Source organism: Brassica rapa, chromosome A01 (assembly GCF_000309985.2).
Source record: "Brassica rapa cultivar Chiifu-401-42 chromosome A01, CAAS_Brap_v3.01, whole genome shotgun sequence".
Taxonomy (NCBI): domain Eukaryota; kingdom Viridiplantae; phylum Streptophyta; class Magnoliopsida; order Brassicales; family Brassicaceae; genus Brassica; species Brassica rapa.
In genome coordinates, this window is record NC_024795.2 from 18,084,901 (window position 1) to 18,110,741 (window position 25,841).

Genomic DNA, 25,841 nt, shown 5'->3' on the forward strand with positions numbered 1-25,841 from the left:
TAATTTTTTTTTCTATTTCACTTAATTTAGCCAAACACATAAAAATAGTCTTTTTATTAGTTTATAAAATCAGTTAGGCATGAACATTTGGCTATATATTTAGGTACGGGTTGTTCTTTTCGGATATGTTTTTTTTTTTGAAATTAGGCCTGACTGGAATATTATAAATTTATGTGTGGTTTTGAGTTGGTCATTCTGGGTCTGAATGAGTTCGGTTTTGATGTATAGGAACCTAAAAATATCTAAATAACAAATGTATTTGAAACGAGTTTAATATTTGTACCAAAAATAACCATATTATCCAATTCGGTCCTTTTGAATACAATTAGTTACTAGGTGATTTTCCCGTGCTCATGCACGGGTATAAATATTTATAAAATAAATATACTATAATAATTGATTGTTATTTGTTTTTAATTTTAAATTAATTTTTAATTTGTATGCATAATTTATATTAATAATATTTTTTTACTTTAATTAGACATATATTAGATTCCATCTATTTCTCTAAATTCAACTATAATATTTTTTTATTTTAAATATATTAAAATTATGATTTTTTTATTTGCATTTACGTTGGTTGTTGTCTTAGATATGTAAATATATTTAAGAAAGATTATGTATAACTTAAGATATATTATGTTTAGAATAAAATATTAAATAAATTAAAGTGTATGATTCCAGATTACTCAAATTAATATAATCATAATATTCTACAGTCTCATGCATATATATAAATTTTACAAAAGAACTAAATTATAATAGTTGGTTAATATTTTATTTTAATTTGTTAATATTTTTTGAGTCATTCTATAATTTACATTTATGAAATAAATTATTATTATAAAATTATATATTCTTATTGTAGTTAAATCTATGATTTTAGTATATATATTTTTTCAAATTCAAACTGAAGTATAATTATTTTTATTATAATTAAGTAAAATCAGATTAATTTTATGTATCATTTAAATGTGCATGTAGTTTCATAATATTTATCAAGTTATATGCTGAGTTTCTTTTAAAAAATATCAAAAAATAAAGCGATGATCAATATGAAGTTACATACATAAGTAACTAATACATTTTTAGAAGCTCATGAACACATATCAATATTTACAATAACTAAAATATTTTATAAATTATAAATAATTGTATGCCTTATATTTATTAAATGATAAACAGAAATTAATTTTAAATAATCTTAAAAATGAGAATTCAGATTTTTTTGGTATTTTAATTATAGTCATATTAAGTTCCACAAACATAAAAAAAAAAATTAAAAGCAAATTTAATATTATGAAAACAAATAATTTTAATAATGATATTTTATGAAAATATAAAATAGAAATATTTTATTACTTCAAAAATATATTTTATGTTATTGAACAATAATTTTTAAATGGAATATTTCTATTTTGTGAACTTTCTTTTTAATGAAATCATATTATATATACATATATTTTCGTTTTAAATTTGTTTTTAAAACTTTATAAATGTTTCCTTTTTTATTATATATGTTATTTAGAAAATTTTAAAAAGGAAAATAAAAAAATAATCAATAATAGTATTTAAATGTAATAATTTTAATTCAGTAAGGGTATCAGTGTAATCAACCATCATGAAAATTAACGTGAGCGCGACACATAAGAAACTGACATCTCAAATAATATTATAGAGATATTCCTTGTTCTAAAACTCGGCCGAGTTGTGGAGGTGATCGGTATGTCTAGGCGCTGAGCCGTATAGTGAACGCGTTAGCTGGAGAAAAAGAGAAATAGCCGCGTAATTTTGTAAAAACGATTTGTCTAAATCTGATTAAGTATGAAAATATCAAAGTTTTTAGCAAGAAATCAGATTATACCTTATATATCTTCTATACAAAGTTGAATCCGACAAGAATAGCTTCTTAAAATGGTGAAATCGTGGAAAACTTGGAGGCTGCGTGTTAGATCTGGAAAATCACAGAAGAAGGTTGAAGACGAGGGTGAATTGGTCATTTTACTTTCATTAAACCTAAAAATAATAAAATGCCAACAAGGCAGCTGCCGCGATTCGAACCTGTCACATGCAGGAACTGCACGGAAGACACCAACCACCAGACGAGTCTAAACCTATTGTTATTAAATGCAAATTTACTTTATATATACGTGTTTACTTTGAATTTTAGTATCAAATTATCAAATATCTTTCATAAACATGTATTATACAAAAAAATTGTATTATATTTATTTAAAAATTGATATTATTTAAAAATTGATATTATACACATAAAAATATAAAAAATTCCGCTCCGATTACTTCCCGATTTTTTCCGCTTTTTCAAAAAATCGCAAGGCCCGTGTGTGCCGCTTGCGTAGCGCCTAGCGAGTTTCCGAACAAGGGTTATATTATACTAATTGTGAAAAACAGATATCAATGTATAAAAATATAAGAACCAATATCTACGCGGGTGAGTGGGTCAATCTCTAGTGTTTTTTTGTAGTGAAAGATAGAGGGGAGTTGGGCGACATTGACCAAGGAGAGAGAGTGTTGGGAGAAATTGAGTGCATGAAGGGTGGTGATTCATTTCTTCCGTTCTCATCCCTCCGTTTATTGCTTCGTACGATTTTGGAACTATTTCGGTTTTCTGTAAATATTTCCCGAAAGTTTTTTTGGCGGAAGATTATCTCACATATTTTCTTATGGGGTTCTTCCTTGAAAAATTTCTGATTTTGTTTTTTTTGGAAAATTGTTTTGTAAAATTCATCATTTTTCGCAAGAACCTTCCGCAAGAACTTTTTTCAATCTTCTAATGTTTAAATAGAAACTCTTTCACTCCTTGTACGAGATGAAATACACGAAGTTTTGTTTTATATCCTTATTCAAATCGTCTTAGCTTATGCGGTGTAGTTTCTTCAATATTTTCGGCTCGTATCTGCTTAAGGCATATTTTCTCGTAAGATTTTATCCACTGATTTTATCGTGACTGATTTTGACCCCAACAGAATTTAGAGAACAAGTAAACCATGGTAGACAAGTAAATCATGGACTTTCCATATTGCACATTACAATATTCATAACATTTACATATTAGTTTTGTATTTTAATGCATCTTCCCAAGCAGGGTCTCATTAATGAATCATGCATTTGTAGTATCCGATCTGATCCTTCATTCTGTAAATATTTCCGAAGTACATTAATATACTTTCTCTCCATATGTAGATATTCTGGTTCTTGTGCCAATCATGAAATAACTAAGTGTGATTAGACCATTTCCAATGACACTCATTTTTCCCCTCTATTATTTACTCTAAAATGTAATAATTTTTGCTTCAATTGTGTTACTCTATAATATAGTGGAATATAGATGAATGTCAAAATTTTACTCTAAAAGTAGAGTAACAATATAACGTTCCTCTATATTTCACTTTATAATCGAGTTACTCTAATGTAACCATGGCTGAGTCAGCTGATTATCACAAAGAACAAACTAGGATGGATGAAAGGCGAGCATACTGAGCTGAAACCAGCTAAGGAGACTAAAGCTGAGCTGAAACCAGCTGAGGTTATTAAGGATGAGCTGAGTGAGCAAAGTGACACTAATCTGGAGCTGGATGAGCTAAGTGACATTCAAGAAGGAGCTGGTTTAGATGCTGGGTGAAATGGACCTTTTCAGCCTAAAGAGAAGTTCATAACAAATTTACTATGGGTTTGTTTCATGCCAAATTTGACCAGACCTTTGATCAGTCCATTTCAAGCTCATTCTCATCAAGAAATATCGAAGGGGAGTAATCAAAAAGTTCTGGTCGTGGTCATCATCCAAGAGTCATTCAACGTGTTACTTATTTCTGGTCAAAAGTCATATCTCATGTCCTAGTTTTTATCAAAGACTTTCCTAGTTTTTATCTAAGTCTTTGTCTAGTTTTTTACAAAGTCTAAGTATATTTAATGTATGTATTTCTATATAAACTCATTAGAGTCTTATTAACAAAACATTCATCTTTTTCTTAAAAAACTTTCTAAAATCTGTGAATCATTTATTTATCTTTAAACACTGATTGTTAGGAGTTCATTCCCTACAAACAAAACTCGTCCTTGATCTTACTTGTGAATTCATTCTCGCAATCAAGGACACGTCTACACAACTGTTTGTTCATATATCCTTACTACTAAAGGCCATTCAAACATATTCCATCAATCATCAAGTTCAGAATAGATCCAATCTCTTCCAAACCATCAGATCATCCTTCAAAGTATCAAAGGTAAAGTAATCTCATCATAAGGGACTCATCATACTCTATTATGGAGTAACAACCATTATAGCAAAATTTACTCTATAATAAAGTTAATCTGTTTTAGAGTAAATTATAGAGAAAAAAAAAAGTGCTATTGGAGATGCATTTAGGAGTCATAATGCTTACTTAATTATGTTGTTTATATTTCCTTAGGTTAGATATGAATATACAATCCGCATGATTATACCCACAACACTACCTCTTGTCTTCTACGACAATCACATACTCGTTTGTATGGAAGAAAGTTCTTTATAGTGAGTTCGATATTGTCCAAGAAACTTATCTGTACCATATCATTACTTATGGCACACCTAAGTCGACAGCGACTACTCAGATTGAGACGACAATAAATATACGTAGATGATGAGAAAATTACCTCTGAAAATAACAAAGAATGCTAAAAACTTCAGTTTAAGACTGAGACGAGACGACTATAAAACCTGGAACTTCTTACTTAATTAAAGTACGAAAAAAGATAATAAATTATTGTTTGTTATTCTTCTCCTTTTTCATTAGTATAGAGATCCGCATAATCCAATACTTCCCAAGAGGCAACACCCGCAAGCAAATCGTTAGGAGTAGCAGATTTGTCCTTCTCCTTGCTCAGCTCAACTCTAAGATCTAATAACATCTGCTCCAACAACAAAACTTTAGTCGCAGAAGTAGCCGATTTTTTCTTCTCCTTGCTCAGCTCAACCCTGAGATCCGACACCGTCTGCTCCAACAACAAAACTTCAGCAGCACAAGTAGCTGATTTTTCCTTCTCCTTTTCCAGATCAAGGTTGAGATTCTTGATGTGTTCATCGATTTCTTGGACTCGGGAACCATCAGTAAGTCCTCTTTTCTTCTCCAAAGAAATCTCATCAAGCTTTTTCTTCAACCAGTCTAGCTCGAAGCCCGCTTCTGTTAGATCCATCAACACGCTTTGAGCGTTGCTTAGCTCAATTTCGGTAAAGCTAGGTGAAGGCTTGTCCAGTTTCTCGATGAGACCGAGAAGGAGATTCATGTATGTTGTCTTCACCGATTGATTCTTTAGTTTGAAATTCAAAGCAATGTCCGGGTGTTTTCTGAAAAGCTTATTAACCAAAGGCAACTGGGGAAAGATTTAATCATGTTTAGAGGATCCAGTCTTACAAAAGAGAATATAAAAGAATAAAAAGTAACCATACCTGAGAATAAAGGACTTTGAAACCACGGACATCTAACATGTCCTTTCCAGTTACAGCTCCTTCATCAACAGCTTCAATCACTTTTACGTCGACCTTTAAAATCAGCTTGTTGTTCTCCAAATAACCCATATCTTGAAGCTTTTGAAGAGTGAAGGCCTTTGGGCTACCCCATCCTGTGAACTGAGCGCGGAACAATTTGCATGATTCTGTAAAACAGAAACAGATAGATTTAATTAAATTTTCTTCCATGACAATCAAGTATATATGCATGTAGAGATATACAGATTAGGTCTGATAAGTTAATTACCAGGTGTTCTGTATAGAACTTTGCCTGATTGATTCAGTAGAGCAAAGGAATAGCTAGCTTGCTTTTTCCATCCAAGTGGCAATGATTCAGGGTTTGCAACCTGGAGGTGCAGAGACAATCGCTCATCAATATGATATCCGTTGGGGTAAACGTTAACAAACCTGAAAAAAAAAACAAATATATTTCAATTAACTTTTTTTTAGTTGTACAACTTATTAATAACATCGAGCTTAACTTAAGAGAAGGGATACTAGACGAAATACAAGAGAAACAAATACCTAACCAGAAACTAATCACAATCAGAACTTAATCAGTTGAACCCTAGAGAAATAGGAACAACAAAACATACGATCTACAAGAGAATCTTTGAGAACTAAAAGATGAAGTACAATCAAGAGTCAAGACAGAGACACCTACGTAAATAATAGTAGACCAATTAAGAACAAAAACATATAATAATAGTTTCCTTTACCATTCGTAGTTGCCGCTTAAAAATTTTGGTGATGATATAAGACCTTTCTTCTCTGATAAGTTATCTATCTCAAAAGTGAAACTCGTCGGCTTTTTATCATCCATTTGTCTACAAAAACAAAAACACTTGAATAACAAAAGAAAAGAGGATCTAGCCTGACTGTAAAGCAAACTACAGTAAATAAGAACGCGGGTGAAAACAAAATCGGAACAGAAAACAATTTAAATAAAAAAAACGTGAGAGCCCAAACACAAACGAATCACCACGTAGATCCTAGGTTCTTCAATGAATCTGGCAAGAGATGAAAAATCCACGTACCTAATCTTGAATGTTTGATCCACGGCAAGGAGAGTAGAGGAGTACAAGATTTAGGGTTAGGTTACTGAGGGAATAGCAAGAATAGCAGCTTATATAGGAAGTGGAGATACAAAAGGAAAAGGTTTCGGAGTCTTAAGAAATGAAGAGACAAATCTTGAAAAAAGTAAATCCCAGCGTTTTATTGTCTTCTACACCGGTTAATTAATTAAACGTCTTCTTTGTATAGGGAACTACATAAAATTTGGGAACTCGTATGTTAGAAGATATTTATATATATTTGAGATAATTACGTATTTAGATTTGTTACGATCCCTCTACTCATACGATCTATTGTAACTATATTTTCATTCTTTTGTATTACGTATAGAGAGATACCGGGCGTGTTTTCACATAATTACGTATAAATTCACATATTGATCTAGATTTTCACCGGGAGTGTTTTCAAAGTGCGAGATTTTTTTTGTTTGTCAAAATTTTTTATCTTTCAATATGCATAATTTATACTTCTGCCAACACATAGAAAACTTATATTTATGTAATTATATTCTAACTTGTTTTATTTCTATTGTAATATTATTTTATCTTTCAACTAGCAATTAACGTGCCCATTATTTTTAACTAGATTATTTAAATTAGATGAAATCAATTCATATCCATTTTGGACCCGCGGTTTCACGAACAAACTCAGTGACGTGTACATAAACTTGTTTAGATATAATGAAAAACTGACAATTAAAATTCTATTAAGATCTCAAAAAATTGATATCAACCCGTGGTCTGATAATGGTTAACCTGCAAAAAATTAAAAAAACTCTTATAATATTTTGAAAATATTGAACTGAACTTTTGATTTATTTTTTTATCGTACAAAATATTGAATAAAGTATTTTTTTAATTCTTATGTTTTTCAAAAAAAAAAAATACTATGCCACCAAAAGGGAATTGTGATATAGAGAACTAAAATTAGTTGATATAATTTAAAAATTAACCTTAAAATAATCATTAATAAATTATTTTTATCTTAATTTTTATCATGATTACTAATTTGTTATAAAAAGTTATTAAATAAAATGTAGAAAATAGAAATTCACCATTTAATTGTATTTTATAAATAAAACGTGTATTTCTATTTGGTCTTATATGTATTATTTGTTTATATTTTTGTCTTGTGTTATATATATATATATATATATATATATATATACATATATATATATATATGTATATGTATATATATTAAATATTATTTTTATTTTTATTTATGGGTCAACTATGAAAGATACAATAAGTTGTGGATGCAAGAAGTAGTTCGGTTTAGTGTATGAACTAGGTGTTTTGCCCAAACATATGGGCATAAACATTTTAAAGTTACTTATCAATAAATGAATTACTAATTAAAAGACTAATGATAAATTATTATTTATGCTTTCATTTGAATTTTTTTATGTATTATAATTTTAAAAGAAAATTCTTTTTACACTATATTCATTATATAGAAATAAATCATAAGATCATTCAATATTATTTTTTCATTTATATAAAATTAAGAATGTTACTTGATTAATATTTATTTATATGTTTTCTGTTTTCTTATTTTTAACTTTTTATTACAAGATTTTTCAGATAACAAGATAATATATATAGGAATTATCTTTTTATTTTAAAATATTTTTTTAGATTCTTGATAATTCTTATTATTATTATTATTATTAATTTTAATCACTTATCAAATAAAAAATTACATTTCGTTTTTATTTTATGGGTATTTTATATATATATTATTCATTAATGATATAAACAATATTAAACACTCTAATTTTTTACGTGGGAGCTCGAATGCGAAAATTACTTCGTAAATAATAGTATAGATAGATTGAATTTAAAAATATTGAACTAAATTAGGTTATTCAGTCTCTACAATGTTTACAATATAATAGTTTACTCTTAATTTGAAATCCATTGTCTTAGAAATATTATTTTTATCTACTAATATATGTCTTGGTATGCATGTTCATAATTTTAAGAAATACTAGGTGACCGGTCCGCACCCTGTGCGGGCATAAGAAAATTTAAAATATGGAATAAATATTATATAGTTTTTAGAAGTAACAGATTTTACAACATAATACCATCGTCTTAGGCGGAATTCATCAGTCATGGAAAAAAACTGGTAGTCAATATTTGAAATGGACGAGAGGAAACACAGTAACGTCAGTATGAAGAGCCAGATATTGTGTATGTATAATTGCAACGTCACAAAATATTTTGTGTGTTTAAGAAGATACTTTCATTCAAAAAATAGAATAAATAGTGTATAGTTTTAGAAGTAACAGATTTTATATTATCATTAATTAGAATTGTATTGTATATGTGTCGTAATTCTTTATTTTAGGTGAATAATATTATTTTTCCATAAATAATAAAAAAACATTTATGTAGACATATTAAAAGAAAATATAAAAAAAATCAAAATATTATCCATAAATAATATAAATTACATTTCTCGATAAAGAAAGCAAATTCAATTAGAAACCTGCAAAAAATTAAATAAATTTTGTAAGCAATTTGACGGGTTAACATTATTTGATACATTTATAAATTTCTAAATTTTATTGAACATGAAATAATATTAAATTGACATACCGTCATCGGTCTCCTAACTCATCACAACCCATCTGGCAAATGCAAAAAATAAATAATTGTAACAGTTTATATATTTTAAAATTTGTATTTGAAAAAAAAGTAGATTAAAATTACGTACCGTGACTACGAAATATTCTGAAAAACTTGTTTGTAGACAACATTCAATGTTTTTGTCTCCGGCTTCCCTTCTTTACCTGTTATTAGGATTTTTAATCCAGATCTCGACTTAACTCTTGAAAGTGTAACTTTGTTTTGCATTTTGTAAGCATTTTATAAATTATTTTAAAATTATGATAAATTTATTCTTTAAACAATGATAAATAATTTAAAAGTAATATTAATAAACATTTTTGGATTTTGTAATATTTAAAATAGTTAATATATAATTATATTCGAACATAATTCATCAAGTAGAGTATAAAACTATTATAATTATCTTATATAAAATTTCGTTCATTATATTTTATAGGTTATAAATATTAAAAGTAATAAATAAAACATTATTAATCTTTCTATAATTTCGAGAATAGTTTCCATAAATTGTTATTTATAATATTCGTTAGATTATATGGCAAGTGATATTAAATGATTTTAGACTTATCTTAAATTTTTAGATCTAAATTAAATAAATAAAAATTAAAAACAATTGACCAATCAAATTATAACAATTTCTTGAAACTTCACCTATGAACCCCAATCTGCGATAGATCAGTCCACGAGATTCACAAAAAAAATCCAGCTACCTTACAGGTTGGGTTACTTAAACGTAGATTTGTCCATTTGACATATATGCACCATGTTGGTAAGTTGACCACGATTATTGGTGGAACTAATATCCGGTCTAATAAATAAAGGTAGCTGGTTCGATTATTAATTTTCTAGGTTGTTTGACTGCTTTGAAATATTTTGGCTTATTTGCAATTTAATATGCTAACTTATTTTATGTTATGTTTCTCTCTTTTGTTTTGCCTTTTGCGTATTTAATTTGATAATTACTACTATGATTTGATAATAATAAATAGTAGTAATTCATTGATCATTTTTTTGCCAGACGTTACAATCTCATTCAATCTAGTCTGCATATATCCTTTATATATTAATTGAGGAACATTTGAAAAGATGTAACCTCAATTTTGTATTAATTAAAAGAGGCCCCAATGCATAGGTGTCACTCAATTAGGTAGTCAATTACATTCAATTAAAAATAAGTAGGTCCACATTCGATTTTTATATGTTGTTAGATACATAAGTTGGTCAAACTATATGATATAATGATATGATATGATATTTTCTTTCCTTAAATAAAACCTACGGAATTACCATAAATGACTAATATATATATGACAATTAATGATTTTAATAATAAAGATTTGATAACAATGTATATCTCCTCCATCATTTTTTTGTTTAATTTTATATTATTAAAATAAATTAAACAATCAAATTAGCTATAAAAATAAAATTTAGATTTTTTCGTATATGTTATATTTTGAATTTTTAAAAACGACAATAAATGACTAAAACTATAAAAATTATTATGTTAAAAATTAATGATCAATGGTTTAACATTTTTATTATAAGAAGATACACATGATTTTAAAACCATATGAGTAAAAAATATCATTTAATAATAAAATAAATAAATATATATATATATATATATTAAACACTATATACCATAAGATTACATAAATATTTTAATATTAAAACTTTCAATGAATTTTCAAGAACATTTATAAATTATAAACTTATTAAAGATTTCAGATTGAAAATTTTGTTATCGATGATTTAAATATTTTGTTATAAAATGATATGAACGATCATAGAACCGTATGATTATAAATTCTTATTTAATAAATAACTATACAAAATATACTATTCCTAGAAAAATAGGTTGGTTCATCTTAACTTATATTACACTTTTTATTAAACTAACTATCGAATTAATAAATAACGTACCAAAAAATGTCTTGCACTTTCCTTAAATAAAAACTACGAAATTACCTAATATGATTAACGTATATGTGAAAATTAATTATAATGAATAATAAATATTTGATAACAATTTTTGTATCTTAGTTCTTTTTTTAATTTTATATTATTAAAATATATTTAAAAATCACATTAAATATATAATAAAAACATTTATAATTTTTCTTATATGTTATATTTTGAATTTTTCAAAACGTCTATAAATTATTAGAAATTTGAAGATCCCCACTCTGAAAATTTTGTGATCAATAGATTATTTTTTTTGTCATAATAAGTTACAAATGATCATAAAATTGTATTAATATGAACTTTTATTTAATATTATAAGAAGATACACATTATTTTAAAACCATATGAGTAAAAAATATCATTTAATAATAAAACATATATATATATATATATATATATATACTATAACCATAAGATTACATAAATATTTTAATATTAAAACTTTCAATGAATTTTCAAAAACATTTATAAATTATAAACTTATTAAAGATTTCACATTGAAATTTTTGTTATCGATGATTTAAATATTCAGTTATAAAATGATATCAATGATCATAGAACTGTATGATTATAAATTCTCAATTAATAAATGACTATATAAAATATACTATTTTTAGAAAAATAGGTTGGTCCATCTTGACTTACATTATATTTTTTATTAAACTAACTATCGAATTGATAAATAATCTACCAAAATGTTTTTTGCACTTTCCTTAATTAAAAGCTACGAAATTACCTAATATGATTAACGTATATATGAAAATTAATTATTATGAATAATAAATATTTGATAACAATTTTGGTATCTTAGTTCTTTTTTTTTAATTTTATATTATTGAAAGATATTAAAAAATCACATTAAATATATAATAAAAACATTTATATTTTTTCTTATATGTTATATTTGGTATCTTAGCTCTTTTTTTTTTGAATTTTATATTATAGAAATTTGAATATTCCCACTCTGAAAATTTTGTGATCAATAGATTATTTTTTTGTTATAATAAGTTACAAATGATCATAAAATATAACACATATGAATTTTTATTTAATAAATATTCAAACTAAATAATATATATATATATATATATATATATATATATATATATATAAACACTAATGATTTAAAGCAACAAGATTGGCTGATCAATTTAGTCGTCCAGTTGAAATCTTTCAATAGTATGTGAAAGACTAAAGTCAAAGTAAATATGGATTTAGAATAGTAATTATATTTTACTAACCAAATACCGAAAAAACCGAACCGAACCGAAACCAACCCGATATCCGCATTGAACACCCGTAATCCAAATGAAGCCAAACTATTGTTTCATTCTCCAAAATATAATAAAAATAATAACTTAATCCCGCGCAAGGCGCGGGTCTTATCCTAGTAGTCCAATTATAATGAAATCAATCTTGTTGATTGACTGATACACGCACTTCAAAAATGACTCAAGTCATGGGACAAACCTTGGCAGCTTCCATTTCAATACTGGCAGTATCAAGACCATCCAACATGGAAGAGTCCTTGCTAACCAAAAAAACCTTGAGAAGCAAGAAAGATAAAAAGACATTATTAGTAAACACATGATGACATTGCAAATTAAGCACAAACAATATAATATTAAGAAGGGAAAACCAAGATTGGCGCAGCTGTCCTTCTAGGTCAAGCAGGCCTTTAGCAAAAGCAGCTGCAGACATCTGGTCAACATATGCAAACCAGTTCAAACATTATTTTTTTTCCAACACATATGCTTAATTATCTTCAGTAGTATCAATGTAAAAGGTGTACGTACCTGAACACGTCCCTCGTCAGAGCTGTAAATTTTAAGGTCATGATGGTATGTACTATGGAGAAGAAGCAAACCAGTCCCTTCACCTGAAAAAAGCATGTAATTTAAGGCCATTTCATCGGTGAAATACTCCAAAATAAAAGTAACAGATCAGGGGGCCTTACATGGATACATATTGTATCAGAAGAATCTACCAAACTCTTCTGCATGCATGCAGATGAAGCAAACATCAATAAGTTAAACAATTCTTCCATATTTGGAAAACATGTATATATATATAACAATGACAAATTAAATGGTAAAGTATGTAAACACTTATTTTCTACCAGCGTGAGTTAGAACACCGCCGTATTTAAAAATCATAAGGGCCTCTACAGGTCTTTCTTCTTCGCCTTCACCATCTCACTTCAGGGGCTTCAGTTGAACCTTCCTGTATATCCCTGAGAAATTTCCTCCCTGCACCATTCTAAAAAGTTCTATGCTGTGAGAAAATGACCTCATGAATTAAATAAAAAATGCATAATGCTAGCTTACTTATAAGATAGTATATTCAACAAAAAAAAATGATATAAGATAGTATTACTAAATGATAGTATGATACTATGTAATACTTTCCCCGGACTATATTCAACAAAAAAAGAGAAAGTACTAAAGAACCTCTTCAAGAACTGCTTTAACTTGGCGAAGCTTCTCAGCATGTTCAAGGTCTTTTGGATCACTATCACTCTCACGACCTGGTCTACATATAAAAACGAAAGACCATATTGTCGTTAACAGTATTCAACACATGGAAAAGATAGACCATACATGCTTTTTGGAGACAAGACACAAAGAGTTGAGTTCAGAGTTCTACTTTGTACGGGGAACTAACATTCTTGTTGCATCCAATAGGTCTTGCAACTGGACTGCACTTTTTAGTTTTGTCTACAAAAAGAAAAAAAATATATAAAATGAATCAAGGCTCTAATGAAAGATGGATGACAGAAAAGCTGGAGCCTCTCGCACCTCAGCTCTTGGCTTTCCACCATTGTACTTCAACATCAGGTTTAACAGTTTCTCCTCTGTAACATTTAGTTTCACCTTCTGTTTTGGAGTTCGATCGCCATTGTCATGTAATAACAAAATTTTAACAGATAGAAGTATAGAGGAGATAAAGGTGATTTATATGCTAAGAAAATATATTGTCTAATAACAACAATGACACAACGTAGCTCTTCTGAGTGCCCATTGCCTTGGCGGGTTAGTCCTTTATTAGGCTGTACAGGTTTATTGAACTTCCAAGGAAAAGTGGGTGGCAGAGTCGATGAAAGATGAGGAGCCCTTGCGTCTAAATACATTTTTCTTAGCACACAAGCAACATCGTCGTAATACCTTAATAGTATGAGATGAGAGATTTGTGAATAATACTTTAAAGAATGAAAAGAGAATGTTTGTATTTTAAGACTTTGGGTGTCTCCTATATATATATAGTCGATTTATTTTTCATATTAATGACACACAATATTTTGCACAATAAATAATGAAATCGTTTAAAGAAAGATATTAAATGTGTATTGTCAAAAAATGATTTGCATATGATATGATTTTAACTTGCGCAAGTAATCCATATTAAAAAGGTAAGTTATTAAAAACAAACAACCAAATTAGAAACTTTAAAATATTTTGTAAATAATGTAATAAATATGATATCAACATGCGCAAGTTTACCGTTTGAATAATAAGGAAAGTTTTTAATATTTGTCTTAATTCTAAATCTTGCCCAAGGGTAAACTAAATCGATAATATTTAATGATTTCAACTTGCGCAAGTAATTCATATTGTGAATAAGTGATTTGCATATTTAATGATTTCAACTTGCGCAAGTAATCCATATTAGAAAGGTAAGTTATTAAAAACAAATTTTTTCAATAAGTTATTTGCATATTTAATGATTTCAACTTGCGCAAGTAATCCATATTAGAAAAATAAGTTATTAAAAACAAACAACCTAATTAGTAGGGATGGACACTTTACCCGATATCCAAAGTGGCACCCGAACCCGATCCGAAAATGCATGTCAAGTTTTTTATTTAAAAAATGAACAAAAAGTTACATCCAAAATTTTAAAAAAAAATAACTAAATGAATGCCTTTTTAGTTTTAAAATATTATGTCCAAATCTATAAACGATTCAATCTATTAAAAATAAAAAATTAGTTAACTGAAAGTTATATTTTTAAATATAAGAAACTTGAGAAATGAAAATTTTAATTTTTTTTTCAAAATCTAAATATCCGAACCCGATCCGAAATAACCGAATCCGAACCGAAGTACAGAAATACCCGAACTGGTTCTACACCTCTATACCGAAATACTCGAAAATCCGAAATACCCGACCCGAACCCGAACGGGTACCCGAACACCCACCCCTACTAATTAGAAACATTAAAATATTTTCTAAGCAAATGTAATTAATATGATATCAACATGTGCAAGTTTACTGTTTGAATAATAAGGAAAATCTTTAATATTTGTCTTAGTTCAAAATCTTGTCCAAGGCTAAACTAAATCGATAATTATTATCCCCTAGCTATATATGGGCTTAATGAAATCGATAATAGTTTTGGGTTTGTCTACATAAGTGATTGATTAAAATAAATGAAAAACAAAATTCAAAAAAATCGACCAATAGAATTATAACAATTTTTCTGAGAAACTATATATTAATGTCATGTCAGCAGAAATCACTAAAGTGACTTCTCTTTTAATGTATAGGAGGATTATAATGAAGAATCCAGTTTTACTTTCCAACGCATATGTATAACACATCTCACATTATTAAATATCTAATTTTGTAGTATTCTGTAGGTAACTGAAATATAAACGATGTGGGTCCCACAAATTGGATTATGATTGATATTACCGATAGTTAGTTAGATAGTATCCATAAATATCTTTAAATAATTAATATTGTTAATTAACAATAAATATAGAAGTGTCCCATATATTCTTTACAATTACTTTCATAAATAAAATGTGATATCTCTTGTATATTAAAAGAGAAGCATACAACATTTGAGTTAGCCATGCGTCGTATTACCACAATGAGTCTTATAATTTTTAAAAAAATATGTTGGTCCATTAAGATATATAATAAACTTTTTATTAAACTAACCATAAATTCGTTATAAATGTTTTTCATTCTTTCCTTAAATAAAAATTACAAAATTGCCTAATGTGGCTAAAATATATATGTAAATTAATGATTTTGAATAATAAATATTTGATTAAAAATAGTGTATTCTCTATCATATTTGTTTACTTTAAATTAATAAAATAAATTAAACAACTACATTAGCCATATAATAAAAATTTTAAATTTTCTGTATATATTATATTTGATTTTTTTTAAACGACTATAAATTACTAAAACTGTTAAAAGTCTCACATTCAAATTTTTGCGATCCATGTTTTAAAGGTTTTTGGTATGATAAAATGTAAATGATTACAAAATCATATAAGTAATAAGTCTCATTTAATAAATACCCCATATATATTAAAAGATAAATATTACAACATTTGAGTTAACCATGTGTCATCACCACAATAAGTCTTAGAATCTTTAGAAAAATATGTTGGTCCATCTAAAGATATAATAAGCTTTTTATTAAACTAACCATAAATTCGTTCTTAATGTTTTTCATTCTTTCCTTAAATAAAAATTACGGAATTGCCTAACGTGGCTAAAATATATATGAAAATTAATGATTTTTAATAATAAAGATTTGATAAGAATTAGTGTATTCTCTCTCATATTTGTACTTTAAATTAATAAAATAAATTAAACAACTACAAAAACCATATAATAAAAAATTAAACTTTTTTGTATATGTTAGATTTTGATTTTTTTTTAAACGATTATAAATTACTAAAACTGTTAAAAGTCCACATTCAAATTTTTGCGATCCATGGTTTAAAGGTTTTTGTTATGATAAAATATAAATAATTACAAAATCATATAAGTAGGAAGTCTCATTTAATAAATATTAAGTGTAAAAGATATATATTGAAATTAAACTATATGCCATCTAAAATATATAAATATTTTAATTTTGAAATTTGCATTGAACAAATATTTTGGTAAATGTTATTGAACAAATATTGACAACTTAATATTTAAATTTTAAACTTAGCTTTGATTTTTTTAAAAATTACTAAAACTATTAATCACAAAATGAAAATGGGAAATTGCCACAAATTACATAGTCATAGTACTACTTTTCATGTTTACACTAACTACTTTTACCTTCATTTTTAATGAAGGGTAAAATACAATTATACCCTAAGGGTTAACTAATCTAGACTTAGGGTTTAGAGTTGAGGGGTGGGGTAGGGTTTTTAGAATGTGAAATTTAGGATTCTAATAATATATAAATAAATACTTAAAAATATATAATTTTTTTTTTAAAATAGTTTCAAACATAATTTTCCTTTTTTCAAAAAAAAATTGAAAAAAAAATTTTAAAAAAATTCGAAAAAAGTTTCAAAAAAAAAAATTTATAAAAAAGTTCAAATTTGAAAAAGTATAATTCGAAAACATAAAAAGAAATTTACTTTTTTTTTATTTTTTTATTTTTTTATTTTTTTGCTTTCGTTTTTTTATTTATTTTTATTTAAATAATGATTTACTATATATATAAATAACAAGGGCATAAGAGTCTTTTGCCACTTAATGAAGAAGATATTTTTGAAAATGTCTCTTTAGTGGTGGTAAAAATGAAAAGTGATACCATAAAAGTGGTAAACATGTAATTTTTCCAATGAAAATTTTGTTATCAGTTATTTAAAGTGTTTGTTATAAAAAAATACAAATGATAAAATAACCATATGAGCAGAAAGCATCATTTAATATATATCAATACTAAAAACACACACTATATATATGTTAACGTCATTTAAATTTTATTATATACAATAGAAAATAGAAAAAAAATAATTGTTTGGATTAATGGAATTTATTTATGTGTTCAAATCAATTTAATTATATATGTAATAGTTACTGACTTTTTAATTATTCAATATATATTTACTATTTTATAAATATGTGAAAGAACATATAATACATAAAATTGTATATATAATGTTTGTCCCGCGCAAGGCGCAACTCCTAACCTAGTTACTATTAAAATTGATGACATGATTTATGACTAAACATGACAAAGACCATAACATTTAATGTTTATTTATATTTTTTGTAATTTTTAAAAAATATGGTAATAACTCAAACATAATCATTAAAATAAATAACTTCAAATATGACATTACAAATTTTGAAATAATATTTAATTCTATTTTTATAATTATACAAATTTTTATTACAAAACGTTTCAAAAATTTCTAATTCTTAAGAAAAATTGTAAATTTTTAATCATAAAATCATAAGTTTCTTAGTAAATCTTTTGCCAAAAAAATATTTGGGTACATTGAAATATATTTTCATTATGAGAATTGTTCGAGATATATGATATACGCTGATTCACTTATCTCAAGAGATGTATTTGAAAAAGTAGTTAAAGAGTTTCACATGGACAAGTTAAAGTGTTGAGTACTCCTCTTACTAGATATTTTATACTGAGCAGTTAACAAAGTCTGAAACATATACTGAAAAATAAGATACAACATGGGTTTCATATGCTTCTACAGTGAGTAGTTTGATGTATGTTATGGTTTGTGTAAGATCAGATTTAGACTACGTCGTTGGAATAATAAACAGGAGATTCATAAACTTTTAACCATTAATGATGTTTTCAGAGATAGATGTGAGCGAAGACAGAGAAAACCTTCAAACTAGGTAAAAAATGAGTTTATAAAATCATCAAAACTAATGGTTAGAAGGGCAAATCTCTCAAAAAGATCCAAAAATGTTTTTAGAAAAAAATACACATAAAAAGGAAAATAACCAAATGATATTGTATTAAAGAGGTAAATAACAACTATATCATTAATCTATAGATATATAACTATAAATAAATAGTAATAAAATATTATTTTTATTAATTTCTGAAAGATATTCAATCCGAAATCTTCTTCAATTTTTTTTGTGTTTTGAAAATTTTATTTTGAAATCTGAAAATTCTTTTTTGATAATATTTTTTTTAATTTGTTATTTTAAATCTTAGTTATATGTTTTTTAAGAAAATCATAAACTCCACTTCTCCCCCAAACCTCACCTCACAAATCTAAAACATACGTCTAAATGGAAAATACCTGGCATTTCAGAACAACTCCAAGGCTCGAAAACTCAGACTTTCACATATGTCCAATACAATCTCCATAAGAAAGTCAATGGATGGACTGCAAAATACCTCTCTAAAGTCAGTAAAGAGATTATGCTAAAATCTGTAGCATTTGCTATACCGACATACCCAATGCCGTGTTACCTCTTCCCAAAAGGACTTTGCAAGAATATAACTAGTGCAATTTCAAAATGTTGGTGGAGCTCAGGCTCTAATTCAAAAGGAATGCACTGGTTAGCATGGGATAAATTCTGCCTTTCCAAAAAAAGATGGAGGTATTGGGTCTGATCACTCGAAGAATTTAACATTGTCCTTTTGGCTAAGCAACTTTGGAGATTGGAACAAACCCAAATTTCCTACTCACAAGAGTCCTCAAAGGAAGATGCTTTCGAAATTCACACCCCTTCCAAGCGCCTAAAGCTTCCAAACTACCTTATGGCTAGAGAAGTATTATGGCAGCAAAGGAACTGGTAAGCAAAGGACTTAGACGGACTAATAGAACAGGGGAACACACACTCGTGTGGGAAGACCCGTGGATCCGGATAAAAGTGCACGGCCACCTATCAGACCACAAGTCTATGAGCCTGATTTAAAAGTCTGACCTTATTTATCCAGTGAAGAAGGAGTGAGATACTACAAAACTCAGGAATCTCCTAGACACGCACGACATTCCATTAGTGCGCAGACGAATTCTGTTGGAATCTCACAAAATCTGGAAAATATTCAGTTAAATCAGAATATATTCTTGCAAGAGCTAAAAGAGATAGTTTCAAAATCAGCTACTCTTAACCCTTTGAAGGGAAAAATCTGGAAATGTGTATCTGGAGAAATAGCTGTCAATGAAATACTCTTTAAGAGACATGTCGGGAATGATCCGAGCTGCCCCCGATGTTGCTGAGGAATCAATTAACCACATGATCTTTACCTGCCCTCCCGCAACACAATGCTGGGCACTATCGACAATCCCTTTGACCAGTAGCGGCCTTGATACCAAGCATAGGAAGCTCCAGTTTCCGGTCCAATATAATATATATGTTTTACCAGCCGTAATTTGACAATAAATTATCTATAGCTTAGTGGTAGTCATGGTGTGTATAGTCTATAGGTGGTGACTTCGAATCTCCATCCCATCAAAAAAATTTTGAACATTAATAATATACTTACTAACACGGCCCTCAAATTTTTTTAGCTTCTGGTCCTCACATTCAATGGGCCGGCACTGCCTTTGACCCGGGAATTTTTTTTCATAAAACCTCTATATGGACTTCTTACTTTCAAGGACCCATAGTGGAGGAATTATGGAGGAAGAAACCCGAGTTTTTCTTTGGCTTATATGGTATACCTGGAAAGTGCGAAATGAGAAATTATTTAATGGACGAGATTCCTCTCCTATGGACACTACAGACTTGGCATTACGGGAATGCAATGCTTGGTTCATTTCCAACCAAGAAGATGATCCAATGGAATTCATCTCAGAAATTTTACCAGAAAACCACATATAGACCCCTATTTTCACTTGCCGTGTGGATGGTTCATGGAAACATGATGATACCACAGGTGGAGTGGGCTGGATTATACACCTATAAGATGGATCAATTGATCTACTTGGCTTACAAGGTTGTTACAAGAAAATTTCGCCACTACATGCTGAACTCAAAAGTTTGACATGGGCTTTAAAATGTTTATCTCGCCATTGACGCTACTGCAATCATTTTGTCACTGATTCCCAAGAATTAGTCAAAATGATAGAGACGCCCAAAGATTAGCCAGCCTTCGCATCTGAGCTTAGCGAGCTCAAATCTCTATGGGAGACCTACCATGATGTCAAAGTGATATACGAGGTCAGATCTAGTAACACTCGAGCGGATTTTTTTCTAAGACAAGCTCGAACAAGGAAACATGTTTTCTTATATGTCAGCACGGCCCTTCCTTACTGGATTGATATTATCAACTCTCCCTTTGCGAATTCGTATTAAGATTTATCTTTGTTTCTTTTTTGTGATAGAAAATGTCTAGATTAATTAACTATAAGAGTATAAGTGTTTTTTTATCTCTAAAAATAGAACATATTTTGGTCATTTTAATCCTTGGATACTATATTTGTGATTAAAAAATTCTTTTGAAAGCTATCATAAGGTATTTCTCTTGCTAAATATGAAATGAAAATTCAACTATTTGTCTCAATTATCTATTTAAATTTATCTAAATTTCTGACATTTTTAACTTTCCACTTAAATAGTCGGAAATGTATGAAAACAATTAAGCTGAAACTTAAAAAAAAAGGATCATATTCTCTCTTTTTATTGAAACAACAAAGTGACAGAAGTTCTAAACTGATTTTGCGGTAGTTTTATATACAACAAAGAAAAACACAACAACATAATACTACTTAAGCTCGCACAGCTTGAGACTCCTTTGCTTCTCCGGCTTTCAAGAAAGCTGAAACATAATAAACACAATGCTTTTAGTTTTATCTCAACTTCTTTATCTTTCACAATGTTTTGCAGCCATGGATTCTAGTTTCTCACCTCTCTTCTTTAGCTTGTTCCTGAAACCTCTTTTCCTGCTAAATGCAGTTTCCTGAATATTTCATATAAACATAAAACGAGAGTGAAACACCAGAAACAATATGCTATTGTTATTGCTAGATGACCAGAAGGTAGATTCATGTGAGTTTTGATAGAACTTATACCACTGGCTGACCCGTCTTCACTGCTTCACGGATTGCTTCCACTAAATCACGGTTAGCCTCAGTGTATAGACTCGTCACCGTTCCGTATTGCCCAGCTCTAGCTGTTCGACCTATCCTGTGAAGAAAATCCACCGCAGAACTAGAAAAATCCGCCTGCAAATCACACAGTAGTTTTAGAGAGTTGAGTACTCCAAAGTGTGTGGGAGTTGAAAATTAGAAAAAGCAACCTGAATAACGTGCGAGACGTTAGGAACATCAACTCCACGTGCAGCTGCGTCAGTACAGACAAAGACACCACCGTTTTCTCTGAAATCAGCTAATATATTAGCACGCTCTTCAAGTGTATGGTTCTTATGATAACGATAGCACTGGATACTAGCTTTCTCCAATATGTCGGCTACTGCTTCAACCGCCTCAACTGTATTTGCAAACACCATCGTCCTGTCTGTGCTACTGTTGTTTACAGCCTCTATGAGAGCATCAACTTGTGTGTCGACTGTGACTTCAACCCATTTCTGCTTTAGTCTGCAACATAGCAAAGACAATCACAACTCTTGAGTCGGAGTCTTACGAACTAATACATCAAGATAAGCAAAGCATATGAAAGAGAGAGAAGATCTCACCTAGGACTGTTTCGGTGAAGAAAGTTTCCGCTAACCCAGACAGCATCTTGGAACATATGTTTCAAAAGTCCTCCTGCAGTTTTCTTCCCGTTAACCGGAAGTGTGGCTGCAATGAAAATATACTGCTTGCTACGGGTATAGATCTTTCTCACTCTTCTCCAACCCTTTCTAATATCAGCACCAGCTCCATTTTCAACGGTAGGGATTTGGGTGGTATCTTCAAGATACTCTTCCTCCTCTTCATCAGAGATAGACCCGTCTTCTTCAAAATCTGCATCATCCTCATTCTCTAAATCAAATTGTGCTGAAGATTCTGCATCAATCTCCAATGGTTTTCCAAATTTGGAAGTAGCCAAACGAGACACTTGTTTCTCATCAAAACGCAGCATGTTTATGAGACGGATAATCTGATTCTGGAAGCTTCCGCAGAGAAGCATATCAGCTTCATCAAACACCTGCAAGGCGAAACAAAATACTCATCAAGAGATAAGAGCACACAATACAAGAGAGCTTCTAAGCAAAAGGAAGCATACCACATATTTGACAGATCGAAGAAACTCCACACGCCTGTTTCTTTTAGGCTCAATGTTATTCAAAAGAGCAGCAGGGGTCGAAACAATAATATCAGGCTGTTTATCAGGCCAACCCTGAAGCAAAACGCAACTTCCCATATTCAGGTACAGATACCAAGAAACAGAAAGACAGATACATGAAATGGTTAATACCTGTGAGCCACAAACAGCTTCAACTCTGAGAAGAGGATGACCGTCCTCTCCAAGAAGACCATTAACCATCCGAACAACTTGTTCACATAGCATGACGTTAGGGCAGAGAACAAGAGAAATGGTCTTAAGTGGCACCCGCCTTTCTTCTCCCTCGGAATCAAGAGGGGTGTTGGTGTTGGTTAACTGGTGGATAATTGGAGCAAGATATCCATGTGTTTTGCCACTGCCTGTTTCTGCTGCAACAACCACATCTTTCCCGGACAATATCGATGGAATGCAAACCGCCTAACAGGTAAAAAATAGTATAGAATCATCCTTTGAATTTAGTAGTAGAAAGATTCTCACTTTGCTTTCACAACTTATATGTCTTAAATCTTGATTGTAATCCGACCAAAGTAACAACTATAAGTAACTAAACCCACAAACTCAATTTAGTAGTAAGAAAGATTCTCAATTTACTTTCAAAACTTAAAACTTTAAAACTAAACTCATCATTTCACAATCAACAAGTGCTTCTCTAAGTTAAAAGTCACAAAAATTTGAAAACGTTTACCTGAGTAAGAGAGGGTCTTCCGAACCCAGAATCTCGAAGAGCCACTGAGACCTTATCCGACAACCCAAGAGACTTCCAAGAAACGGCTTGGTCCGCGAAAAACGTGTCGTTTCCTTTTCTCTCTACTTCAGTCTCAGTCTCAGTAGCAGACGCGAACACACGAACCCATTTCACTTCAGATCGATTGAGAGAGATCAACGCGGAAGAACCATAAGCGAGAGGGAAGGATACCTTAAGCTTGTGGGATATGAGTTTCGGCGCCGAGGAAATTCTACAGGAATGAAGAACAGAGACAGAGCGTGAGAGAATCATCGGAAAGTAAACGGCGGATAAGAGATGAATACCCAATCTAAAAGGGTTTAGGGTTTAAGCAAATGACAGGATAAACCTCCTTTTCTATCTATCTTCAGATAACCCACTAAACGATGGCGTATCAGGGGACACTTGTGTGCTGAGCCGCAGCATTTTGGGATGTTTAGTTCTTTATTTGTCCCACATCGGTAATGTTTAGAGAAGTTCTTTATTTTTCGTTTTTCGCTTTCCAATTTTTAAATGTCGTTTGAGCTTTTGTTTTTCCTCACAATTTTTAGTTTTCTTTTACATTCAACCCATAATTTTTTCTAATTGTTTCATAACCCAGTTTTCACCGTTCCAAATTCTACATTTGTCTTCTTCCTTTTCAAGCTGTGTTGTTTCATATTTATCTTCACTCGCATACCATAATCTCAATCCATTGTTAAGTAGATGTGGAAATTTAAGGACCGCTTATGAATCATGGAAGCAGGGAGAGAATTGTTACTACAATTTTGAGTTGATCTTTCCTTATAGAACCTCTCTACGATGATTTACGTCGTGATGTAAAAATTCTTGTCTAAGAGATAGTACTATTAAGGCTACTTTGCGTACTAGTTTGAGCGTTTGGTGCTTATGTTCTCTCGCAAACAATTGAGCTATAGCTCTAAAACGGAGACAAGAACATTTCGAATATTAAAAGCTGTTTGGTTCAGACCTTGACGTGTTGATTTTTTTGCAGATAAGACTCTCATTGATCAAACCCGATAGAGTTTTAGAAATAGCTTGCCAAGGAGTGGATCATACCAATCAAATTCTATTAAACATATTAACTATAATAAAATACAAACATGTTATCATACTTATATTTTTGTATTAAATTTGTATAAACATTTTTTATTTCCTAAAATATAAATATTATAAATCGATGTAATCTTATTATATAAAGCTTAGTTCTTCAAAATTGCTAATTAACATGATCGTGACATATGCCAATTATATATTTAAGATTATGACATGTGTTAATCTATCTTATAATTAGAAATATATATAATAAGATATTAACAAAAATGAATTTTATTAAAAAGTAATTATAAATATTATTTAATAGTAATTTTCTATTTTTAAAATCCTAATAAAAAGATAATTGCAAAATATTATTTGATATAAATTTTCTTTCTAATATTGTGACATGTGTTTAAATATATAATGATTAAAAATATATATTATAAAATAATAAGAGAAAAAGACTAAGATAGCACCAAACCAAGTTTTTGTTCCCAAAGTAGCACTCAAGGCTCAAAGTCACAAAAATAGGTTTCATTAAAGAGGTAAATATACACTTATACCCCTTGGGTTAATTAATCCAAACCTTAGGGTTTAGAGTTAAGGGGTGGGGTTTTGAAATTAGGGTTTAAAATTTTATAAAAAAATAAATACTAAAATAAAAAATAAAAATTTTAAAAACAGTTTCAAAAAGTATTTTTAAATTATAAAAAGAAAATTTGAAAAAAATTTAAAAAAAAATTCGAAAAAAAATTTCAAAAAAAAATTATAAAAATTTCGAATCTTAAAACACATAATCTGAAACTATAAAAAAAAATTCTTTTTTTTTTATTTTTTTATTTTTATTTTATTTATTTTATTTATTTTTGTTTGTTTATTTAATTTTAAACCAAGGGTATTATGGATATTTTACCCTT

The 25,841-nt window shown here is 29.0% G+C and overlaps 3 protein-coding genes and 1 long non-coding RNA gene across 4 annotated transcripts; 1 reads left to right on the top strand and 3 right to left on the bottom strand.

Moving 5' to 3' along the window:
• Positions 1–1,430: 1,430 nt before the first annotated feature.
• On the bottom strand, positions 1,431–8,943 carry LOC103829361 (MATH domain and coiled-coil domain-containing protein At2g42470). Its single transcript, XM_009105031.3, has 5 exons — positions 6,544–8,943; positions 6,226–6,333; positions 5,754–5,914; positions 5,447–5,652; positions 1,431–5,370 (listed from the first exon to the last, which is right to left on the bottom strand). Exons 2-5 carry the CDS (start codon positions 6,327–6,329, stop codon positions 4,771–4,773), a joined length of 1,071 nt encoding a protein of 356 aa, XP_009103279.2. The 5' UTR covers positions 6,330–6,333; positions 6,544–8,943; the 3' UTR covers positions 1,431–4,770.
• Positions 8,944–12,368: 3,425 nt separating this feature from the next.
• On the bottom strand, positions 12,369–14,521 carry LOC117127719 (inositol hexakisphosphate and diphosphoinositol-pentakisphosphate kinase VIP1-like). Its single transcript, XM_033278358.1, has 4 exons — positions 13,986–14,521; positions 13,834–13,904; positions 13,638–13,719; positions 12,369–13,436 (listed from the first exon to the last, which is right to left on the bottom strand). The coding sequence occupies exons 1-4, from the start codon at positions 14,019–14,021 to the stop codon at positions 13,383–13,385; spliced, it is 243 nt and encodes an 80-aa protein (XP_033134249.1). The 5' UTR covers positions 14,022–14,521; the 3' UTR covers positions 12,369–13,382.
• Positions 14,522–15,341: 820 nt separating this feature from the next.
• On the top strand, positions 15,342–17,026 carry LOC117127812. Its single transcript, XR_004450756.1, has 2 exons — positions 15,342–16,436; positions 16,938–17,026. It is a non-coding gene; the product is annotated as an uncharacterized LOC117127812 (long non-coding RNA).
• Positions 17,027–21,519: 4,493 nt separating this feature from the next.
• Positions 21,520–24,296, bottom strand: LOC103829370 (DEAD-box ATP-dependent RNA helicase 22). The gene is made up of 8 exons (XM_009105043.3): positions 23,848–24,296; positions 23,295–23,579; positions 23,103–23,216; positions 22,570–23,024; positions 22,174–22,471; positions 21,947–22,099; positions 21,783–21,834; positions 21,520–21,693 (listed from the first exon to the last, which is right to left on the bottom strand). Exons 1-8 carry the CDS (start codon positions 24,157–24,159, stop codon positions 21,644–21,646), a joined length of 1,719 nt encoding a protein of 572 aa, XP_009103291.1. The 5' UTR covers positions 24,160–24,296; the 3' UTR covers positions 21,520–21,643.
• Positions 24,297–25,841: the final 1,545 nt, after the last annotated feature.